The sequence below is a fragment of the Vombatus ursinus genome, unplaced genomic scaffold (genome assembly GCF_900497805.2).
Source record: "Vombatus ursinus unplaced genomic scaffold, bare-nosed wombat genome assembly UNPS02014820.1, whole genome shotgun sequence".
Taxonomy (NCBI): Eukaryota; Metazoa; Chordata; class Mammalia; order Diprotodontia; family Vombatidae; genus Vombatus; species Vombatus ursinus.
In genome coordinates, this window is record NW_020954598.1 from 22,138,790 (window position 1) to 22,149,244 (window position 10,455).

At 47.2% G+C, this 10,455-nt stretch overlaps 1 protein-coding gene across 1 annotated transcript in view; it reads left to right on the forward strand.

Annotated features, from left to right (window-relative positions):
* The window catches only part of CISH (cytokine inducible SH2 containing protein), an 8,226-nt gene extending 189 nt beyond the window's left edge, over positions 1-8,037 (forward strand). Inside the window, exons 2-4 of the mRNA XM_027836836.1 lie at positions 16-533; positions 5,428-5,642; positions 6,209-8,037. Coding sequence (XP_027692637.1) covers positions 514-533; positions 5,428-5,642; positions 6,209-6,726 — 753 coding nt within the window. The 5' untranslated portion in view covers positions 16-513 and the 3' untranslated portion in view covers positions 6,727-8,037. The remainder of the gene's footprint in view (positions 1-15; positions 534-5,427; positions 5,643-6,208) is intronic.
* The last annotated feature ends 2,418 nt before the right edge of the window (positions 8,038-10,455 follow it).

Here is a 10,455-nt window from a genome sequence, read left to right on the forward strand (position 1 = left end):
TTTGCTTCCCCTCAGCTCATTACAGCGAGTGGCAGCCACAGCGAAGGTTGTGTTTTCTGGGCTCCGGAATCCTCCCGCTGTCTTCATCCTAGACTGGCTGTCTGACCGGCAGTGCTGAGTCTCTGGCCTGGGCCGGACGCCTGAGTTTTTTGGGACAGAGAAGGAACAAGTTCTGACAGCCCTTCTCAGCTTCTCGCGGCTGGCTGCGGGAATCCTTCGTGCCCTGGTCCTTTTCCTAGAGCCGGCTTTAGGGAGGAGGCCACGGAACCAGGAGCCCCGGTGAGCCCTGAGCCCCTACTCAAGCCCCGAGCCCTGTGGACGCCTGGCTGAAGTTCGAGTGACTGAGCCCGAAGTTTGGACGCGGCTAACATTTTCTCGGGTTATTCCCTGAGCACCACAGGAACAGCCTCTCTTTCCGCCATACATCCCTCGCACCGGACCAGGACAGAAGAGAGAGAGAGAGAAAGGGCTCGAGGGGAGACCGCGGCTGGCCTCCCTGAAGCCCAACGGGACATGATCTTCTGCATCCAAGGGTAAGAGACACCCCCGTCTTGTCCGTGTGTGCACCCGCCATTCCCTTCTTTCTTCTATACCCATCTCCCTCCCAGCCCCCGGCCCCCACGTTTGTCAGCGCTCTGGGAAGTCCCGAACAGTGTCGGTAGGTTTGAAGGCTCTGGGGTCACCCATCCCTTCCAGCAAATACAGATTGGCCTGAGGGGTTGTTTGCTCCAAGAATCTTGTTCCCAGACTGGGTGATTGTGGAGAGTAGAGGTGGGTAAGGCATGGATAGCAAACAAATGCTGTCGGCTCCCCTTGACCCAATGCATGTGGTGGTAGAGACTTTTTTAGGACTTGGAGAGGCTGCTTTCTGAGAAAGGCCAAGACTGAAAGGGGTAAGGCAGAGGGGAAAACACTCCAGAAAACTATCCTAGGTAGATTTAAAGGACACTTAGGAAAGTCCACCTTGAGAGAAGAGATGGGACATGACCCTCCTGTTTCCTGCGCCCTTAAGAACCCCCTTTCCCTATTTCTTTCCTGCTGAGACGGTGCCCTGGTCTGGTGGGAAACCTCTCGACTAATGTCGTTAGTGCTGGGGGGCATGGAGTAGTGGAAGGTGCCCTGCCTGATCTGGCAGTCAAGACCCCACAGTTCTCACTGAATGAACTTAGGCAAGGCTCTGCCTGTCCTTGAGCCTTAGTTTCCCCATCTGTCCTAGAGGAGGGATAGGACCAGATGCTTTTTTAAGGTCTTTTCCAGCTGTTGACCATCTAGGCCTTCTCAGGTCCTCCTTGGGAGACTCTCAAAATGTAATATATCACCCTAGCTCTTATCTCTTTGGGGTAATTAGTCATAATGAGCCCAGAAGAAGGAAAGCCAGTGGGACTCCTCTCTGTTCTCAGCATGACTTTGCTCAGGAAGAAGGGAAAGGGTCATTGGACTTGCTATTTCCTATCACTAAAAGCCAAGACTTTCTTAACCTTTTCCCAAACCATTTTTCCCTCCTTTGCTCACTTTCTCTGCCCCTTTCCAGGATTTTTCTTTTTAAACTTAGGACTAACTGAGAAAGGAAAGAAGAGAAAATTTGGAGATTGTAAAACCAGACCCTTCAGATTTAATTGTCTGTTTGTTACCTGGCTTCTGATGCCCAGGTCTCCTTCCTAACCTTCCTTATCCCAACATCTAGCAGGCTGCCCTTCCTTTTGTACTGCCCTCTCCCTGCTGGCCAGGAAAAGAGTTCAGCAGAAGTCCAAGGAAGGCAGTGATGGCTTGATTGGGTTTCATTGGCTGCTATCTTTTCTGCCCTTTAAGAAGTAAGAAAAGAAATAGATAGAGGAAAGGATTTTTCTTCTGTTTCCCTATTTTCCTACTCCCTTCCTTCTTTTCTTCTTCATTTTCCTCCCTCATTCTATCTTTTTCTTCCCTCCTATCTTCCTTTCCTCTCTCGTATCTTCTTCCTCCTTCCTTTTTCCCCACTTATTTTTCTTTTCTTCCTTCCTTCCATCCTTTCTCCATCTTGCCTTCTCTTCCCCCCTTCCTCTATCTATCCCTCTTTTCCTCTCTGTCTCCTTTCATCCTCACCACCTCTGAACATTAGGGGTAGTCAAGTGATTCTGATGGTACACAGCAGAGACTTTAGCCACCATGACCATTTCCTCTTACCTTAATGGCCCCTGCCTTTCTTTACCTACTAGACCCCCTAACCCTTCTCCCTAATCTTCTGAGAAAGTCCCCGCCCTAAACCTAGCCTTGGACCAACTTCCAGTTCTTCCCCCAGTCCCTGTGAATAATCTAGGCCTCTGTCCTTCTCCGCTAGTCTTCCTTGGCCCCTGAGTAGGTTGCTTGGCTTGCTGGGCCTCGGACCTTCGTGTACTTTGTTCCATATTTCATGCTTGGCAGGAGGCACATATTGGCTCTAGGGTAGGCTGGTAACCTGGCTTCCTTTGAGCTTTGAGCTCCTCTTTGGGCTCCTTGTCCTGCTGGGGCAGGAGCTGCATTGGAGGGGAACCAGTTTCCCATTTTCCTGCCTACTCATTCTCAAGTACATCTGTCTACCTTTGAACTGTAGCAACAACAAAATTCTTCCAATCCATCCTCCCCCGCCCCCAACTTTCCAAGCCCAATTCCAGTCCTTTCCAGGAGCCAAGCACATGGCCGGACATCCCATCATTAGGCTCACAGCATCAATCAAAAGCTTTGCAAAGATCATAGGACCTACAGATAGAAGGTCCCTTAGAGATCATCTAGTCCAGAGGTTCTGGCCTATCGCCCCCTTTAAAAAAAAATTACTCAATGCCCCCATGGAAATTTACTTTCTTTAACCCTTTAATGGTTTTAAAAAAATTTTCATCATTTCAAACTACTATCGCCCCACCATGGTTCCAGTGCTCCCCAGGGGGTGGTATCGCCCACTTTGGGAACATATGAGTCTAGTCTAACCCTGACATTTTGTGTGGGGGAAGGGAGGAACTGAAGCCCAGAGAGAAGGAGTCACTTGCCCAAGGTCACAACAGTCCTATGTTTCTAAGGTAGGATTAGAGCCTAGGCCTTCTCACTCCCAAACTAATGCTCTTCCTATGACACAAGGCTGATGCTCCCAGGCCGATACCATTAGCCAGCATGACAAGACTATTAAATGTATAACACATGGGTGTGGTTGCACCTACATATGCATGTACAGGCATACTTATAGATCTACACGTATGCAGACCCCTAACACTCCAGTGCAAACACATGACCATATATAATGAGAGCCTATAGAAATGCACAGTAGGTCCATGGTGGAGTGGGGGATCCCGGGGATCCACATGGACATGCCTGTAGGTGGGTGTACCTCTGGAAGGCCTTCCCCCATTAGAATGTCAGCTTCTTGGAGGGTGTGTGGCTGGCAGGCCAGAGGGATAGGGGAGAGGCAGCCCCTGCCCCCAAAGCCCAGCCTAACAGGAATAATGGGAGAAGCTGTAGAGACAGAAGAGACCTAAACGTGTGTCTTTCTGTGTATTGTGTGCACGTCTGTCACCACAGCATTATAGGGAAGGGGATACATGAGCAAAAGGGTAGTTAAGCCCATCCCAAGGCCATATCTCATCTCCAGATGATTTCTAGAAAACCCTTCTTTCTGGGTCTAATCTTCCCCTTCCTATCCCCCCATCCCATATAAAGCTATCACTCAGAATTCCAGGGCTGCTTCTCATCCTTCTCCTTTTTATTCTTCCCTCCTACTTTCATTCTTCTTCCTCATCCTACATCTTTGCTGGATAGCTGATATGGAGTAGCAGAAAGAGGTGGAATCAGGAAAGAACTGGGCTCATTGTCAGAACTGAAGGTTTTTTAGAAAACAGAACCCTCATTTTACAGAGGCAGACCTTAAAGCCTACAGAGGGATTTGCCTAATGTCGCAGAAAAAGCGGTGACAGTGCCAAGAATAGAACCCAGGCTTCTTGACTCTCAAACTAATGATCTTTTCAAAAATTAATTATTTTTTGTAGTTAGAGGCAGCTGATGGCACAGTGAATAGAGTGCTGGGCCTGGAGTCAGGAAGATCCACGTTCAAATCTGACCTCTGATCCATACTAACTGTGTGATTCCTGGGCAAATTGCTCAATGTCATTTTGCCTTAGTTTCCTCAACTGTAGAATAGGGGTAACATAGCACCTCCCTTCCAGGGTTGTGAGGATCCAATCAGATGGCATTTGTAAAAGTGCTTAGCACGTAGTCGATGCTATATGAACCCTTATTCCTTCCCTCTTAATAAGCATTTTTCCCACTTCTATCTACCACGCCCCCTTAAAAAGAACAGGCAAAAGAAAATCCTTGTAGTATGCATAGTCAAGCAAAACACATTTCCACATTGGTCATGTCCAAAAATGTGCGTCTAGTTCTGCATCTTCAGTCCGTCACCCAAAGGTAGCATGTTTCATCATTGGTCCCCTGGAAAGATGGTTGGGTCATTGCATTGATCATTTAAGAACCAGTGTTCTTTCCAGGACTTTGAAATGCCTCCTTCATCTTCCTCCCTCCTTTCCCAGCCCTTCTCCAACTGTGTTGAATTCCTTTTTTGTTCTCCCTCCCACAATGAGGACCAAGACCAAGGCAGGCAGGCTGCCCAGGTGTCCCATTCCTCACTGAGCCACATTACCTGGAACCGTCTGTCAAGTGGGGAAGGCACAAGATCTGGAGCAAGCTAAGCCAGAGGCATCGAGGGGATGCTAACACTTGGTCACCTGAGCTCATTCTCAGGTCAGGGCTGCTCACACCTCTTGTCTTAGCTGCCAGGGCTTCCTTCCTGAGGCCTGGAACTGTGCTGAAGCCTGATTTTTGAAAATTTGGAAGGCATTTCTTTTGAAAAGCATATTCATAACCATTGTTTTAGTCTGTTCTCCCAACAACCCTGTGAGGAAGTCAGGACAGGTAATGGTTTTATGAAAGGTCCTCTGATATAGCAGATAGAGTGTTGGGCTTGGGAGTGGAGACCTGGGTTCAAATCCCACTTCTGACACTTACCAGCTTTACAACACTGGGTAAGTCACTTAACCCATCTGAGTCTCCATTTCTTTATTAGTGTAAGGGTTAAAATAATACCTATAGTACCTATCTCACAAAGTTGTGAGGCTCAAATGAAACAATACATGTAGTAAAGAGCTTTGTGTTAACATAGTTGTTAGCTGCCATGGGCTATGAATTTCTTTGAAGGGAAGTATGTGTGTGTGTGTGTGTGTGTGTGTGTGTGTGTGTTCAGGGGCACCACAAACCCTAGGTGGCATGCTTAGATTCTTATATTTAGAGGCATTAGAGGAGAGAGTGGTGGATGACCAAAGTGTTGGTGAGCGTATGATGGGGGTTGGACATGTGATGAGTGAGGAGAGGGGAGGGAGCCAGAGAGGCAGTCCGTAGGACCTTCCATTCACAACAGAGCATCCTTCCTTTCAGACCCCATCCTTTACTGGAAGAAGAGAGGATTGCCGGGTTGACGGTACCTGGGCTAGCTGAATTACCAGAGCCAGTCATGCAACCCCTGTCTGTGACCTCCTTCCAAGAGGAAGAGGTGGCTCCAGCCCTAATGGAGAATGAGTTGCATCAAGTTCGTGACCCCGAGGAAGACTTGTTATGCATTGCCAAGACGTTCACCTACCTTCGGGAATCTGGTGAGTGGTCCTGTCCCTAGAGACATGAGCATCAGGCTGTCATTTATTGAGAGCCCAGTCTGGGAAGATGCCTGGCCTGAGGGACAGAGACAGAGGGAGGAGAACACTGAAACAGTTCCTGTCTAGGGAAACTCCTATAAGAGGGCTAGAAACTTCCCTACCCTCAGGGACCTCCAAGTCAGAAGGGAGTGACATGGCCCCAGGCCCCAGTGAGGCCCTGGTCTAATGCAGGTATGGAAAGAGGATATCCTGGGAGGATGTCCTTTATCTTTCCATACTTTGCACTAGAAATATCCCAAATATTCCAAATGTTCTCTCTTATCTATCTGCTCTGGAGATGTTACCTTATAGGACTGTTATAGGAAAAACACTTTAAAAGCTTTAGAGTGCTATAGAAACGTGAGCTATTAACAATGACAACAATGCCCCTTTCCCTTCCCTACGAATGAGATTGGAATCTTTGCTGCTTCCCTGAGATGGTCGCTTTCTCTCCCCGGGCCAGTGGGTAACTACATGAGTAGTTTTTAAAATCAACAGCATTGATTCTCTCTGCTCTTGGCCACCAGGTTGGTACTGGGGATCTCTCACAGCGGGTGAGGCCAAGCAGCACCTTCAGAAGATGCCTGAGGGTACCTTCCTGGTACGGGACAGCACCCACCCCAGCTATCTGTTCACACTCTCCGTCAAGACCAACAGGGGCCCCACCAATGTTCGCATAGAGTATGCTGACAGCAAGTTCAGGTTGGATTCAAACTGTCTGTCCAAGCCACGGATTTTGGCCTTCCCGGATGTGGTCAGCCTCATCCAGCATTATGTCACATCTTGCACAACTGACGGCAAGAACGACACCCCGTACCCTCCCCCTGCCTCGCTCCTGCCCAGCCACAAGGACACAGTTCCCACCACGGCAACAGTGGCTGCTGTCCACCTAAAACTCATCCAGCCCTTTGTGCGGAAGAGCAGCGCCCCGAGCCTACAGCATTTGTGTCGGCTCGCCATCAACAAGCTCACTGCTGAGGTGGACCAATTGCCCCTGCCTAAGCGGATAGGGGACTATCTCAGGCAATACCCTTTCCAGCTCTGAGACAGAACCTGGTGTCCATCTGTCTCGGCAGACCTGGGAAGACCAGGAGGCCGCCTCATCATTTGTCCTTTTACAGAAACCCTATCCAACAAGACACAGACCTCACCATTCCAACAGGTGTGGATTATGGTAACTACCTTTTGGGGATTGGGAATGCCCTTTTCCCTGTCCTCCCCTAATTTCTGCCCATCCCTGGGGAGCAAGGTGCTTGGTCTGTGTCTGCAGACCTGGGGACCCAACACCAGGATGAGAGTAACTATGCCTGAAGTTCCTGGGGGCCAGACCACGGCCATAGGACTAGACTCCTGCCTCTATTTATTTTCCTGGCCACATCAGGGAGATGTTGGGAAGTGGGGTCATATTCCTCTTCTGCTGTGCCAGGATGTGGGACCATCCCAGACTCAGACTAGGATTCCCCTCTGACTTAATTACATATGTGCCAACTACCTGAACAGTACGGTCTTGGCTCCTTCTCTGCCTTGGGCAACAGTCCAGAACGGAGAAGCTCACCACTTATGCTCAGCCTTCTCCGAAGACAGGCAGTCAAGCCTGCTTACCACACACCACCCACCCCCAGAGAACATTACTGGACTGGTCAAGCTTGCTAATGAACATTTCTCATCAGGAAAGAGGCAGCAGAAATTCTCTTTTCTTCCCTTGCCATCCATCCTTCTCCTTCCATGGGAATTGTCAGTCCTGGTATCCCATGGCTCTCATACCCATCAGTAAAGTCTGGGAAAGAGGGAAGAATGGGAGGCCACAGGAGAGAAGTGGAGGGGCCTTTTGGCCTGAGGCCGAAAGTGACCCAACTGTTTTTCAGTATTTATTTATTTATTCTTTTTGTTTGTTTGTTTGTGGTTCAATAATACCAGAGCAGGGCCTAGATTCAGCAAGCTGGCCTCAGCCTGTTTCAGGTCCTGCTCCTCTGATCTCCAGGGCTCTCCAAAGTATCCCAAGATCTAATTCTTATTTGTTTTCTCTGATGTGGCAAAGTCCTTCTTCTTACATGAAGTCTAACCAAATCAGTGCCAGTAAATGAAGCTCCTCCCCTACCTTGAGCACCAGCTCCCTGTCTCACTAGCCTTCTGGAAGATGTCTTCCCCACAGAGATAGAAGGCCCTTACCTCCACAGATCTGAATTCAGTTAAGGCTGAGGGCCCTGCTTCCATTCTGGCCCTCGCATCTGAATCTCAGAAGAAATTTTGCACACTCCCACGAAGTGCCCTGGTCCTCTCCCAAGGCCCCTGAGGCTGAAGTGGCAAGCTGTCTTCTTACGCGTTGATGAACAGATCGATGGAAGGGCAGGGGGTTTTGGGGGTGGGGTGGGGGTGGGAGACAGGTATACAGCAGGGGGTGGGTGTATTTGAATAGTTCACCTATGACTGTAACCTCATTTCCCTTTCCTTAGGGACCCTGGGAAGATGATTTAGCTTAGTTACACAGAGAGAATTGTAAATCTGATTTACAAAGAAACTTTTTAAAAAATAATAATTATTATTATAATAAAATCACTATTGTAGTAGTCTCCTTTTTTACTCTAATCCAGATTGGGGAAGGGGGGAGCTGGGGATTAGAAAGCAATTCATATCAGGATCATTTAGAGGATCTGGGAATATTTAACCTGATGAAAAGAAGGGATGGAGGGTGGAGGTGTGGCATGACCTCTCTCTGAAGGGTTTTCATGTGGAACTGAAAACAAACTTGTTCTATATGTCCAAGGAGGGCAGAACATGGATCAAAGGGTAAGCGTTTTAGGAAGGCGTATTTCCACTGAATTTTCTAATAGTTTCCACCCATTTTCTAATAGTTAAAGCTCCAGTAATGGAGTGGGCTACTTTGTAAGTTAATGAGGTCCCCATCATGGGAGTTATTCAAGCACAGACTAATTAGACACCTGCTAAGGATGTCATGGAACTTATTCCCATATCAGTTAATCTCTGAGGCTTCTTCTAGCTCTGCAATTCTATGTGTAGAGTCCTGGGCTGTAGAGAAAACAGATATTTCAGATGTAGGTCCTGCCTTTAGGCAGCTCACTATCTAGTACGGAGAATAAGATTCACATCCATGTAATTACAATAAAAGGACTGGTGGGATCAGGGCCAAAAGAAATACAAACTAAGGGTTCTGCTGAGTAGGCCATTTACCCTTTGCTTGAGGGAGCAGCATTGGATCTGGGCTTAAAGGGTGAGTATTATTTCAACCAATGGATATGGGAGGGAGAGGAAGAGGGTTTTCAAAGAGTAGGCAACAGCATGAACAAAGACGTGAAGCAGGAAAGGTTTTCAGAATTTGGTGTCATCTAATTTGGCAGTAATATAGAGTAAGTAAAGGGAAGAGATAAAATAAAAGTAAATAAATAAAATAAAAATAAAAAAATATTAAGGGAGGTTGAAGTCAGTTTATGCAGGGTCTTAAAAAGCCAGACTGAGGAATATGGATTTTATTTTGTAGGTAATAGGGAGCTATGAAGGATTTTGAGAAGAGTGACCTATTCATTAGGGAGATAACTGGTAGAGGGCTCAGCATAAATTGGAAGGGGAGACACTAAAGGTAAGAAATCCCCCATCAGTCATTAAGGTTTTTTTGGTGAGGCAACTGGGATTAAGTGACTTGCCCAGAGTCACACAGTGAGTGAGTGCTATGTGTCTAAGGCCAGACTTGAACTCAGGTCCTCCTGACTCCAGGGCTGGTGCTCTATCCACTGTGCCACCTAGCTGCTCCTAGTCATTAACTTTCACTATATACTTTCTATGTGCCAAGGTACTATACTAACCTCAAGAAATAAAAAGAAAAAAACCAAGATAAGCCTTGCCCCACAGGAAGCTCACATTTTAAACAAACACAGAGTAAAGGGGAAGGTCCTAGGCCAGGGGACATTGAGATGGATCTCCCGCAGACGGTGTCTGGCCTCTCTCAAAGAAGAGTCAGGGATTTTAAGAAGCAGAGGTGAAGAGGTGAGCATTCCAGGGCTGAGGACCATGGCTAGTGCAGAGGCCTTGTGAGGACCAGCTAGAAAGCTAGGATGACTGGAGCACAGAGTGCATGGAAGGGAATAATAACGTGTAAGAAGATGGTAAAGAAAAGGAGGTCCCAGGTTTTAAAGAGCTTTAAGTGGCAAAGGAGTTTATATGGGAAGTCCAAAAAGTTCAGTTTTAAAATAGTACAGTTTAAAACTCAAGACATACTCAGTTCAAAATGTCCAATAGGTAGTTGGTAATATGAGACTAGACTTCATGAGGAAGGTTAGGGCTGGATATATAGTTGTGGGAATCATCTGTATAGATATGAGTATTGAATCTATGGGAGCTGATGAGAACACCAAGTATATAATTTAGATTGGAAATAGCAGAGGACCTAGAACAGAGCTATGAGGTGCACCAACAGTTAGTAGGTGTGGCATGGATAGAGACCCAGCAAAGGAGAATGAGAGGAGTGGTTCAACGGGTATGAGGGTAGCTAAAAGAGCAGTGTCATGCAAACCCAGAAAGGAGAGAATATCCAGGAAGAGAAGGTTGTCAACAGTGTCAAATGCTACAGAGATGTCAAGGAGGGTAGGGTTTGAGAAAAGTCTATTAAATTTGGCAATTAAAGACCACTGGACTGTTGCAATAGTCCAGATAGGGTGGGATGAGGGCATGGATGAAGGAAGTAACTCATAAACTAATAAATGCAAGAACAATGGTAAAAGAATGAGGGACATTTTATTTTTTTTTAGTTAATTAATTAATT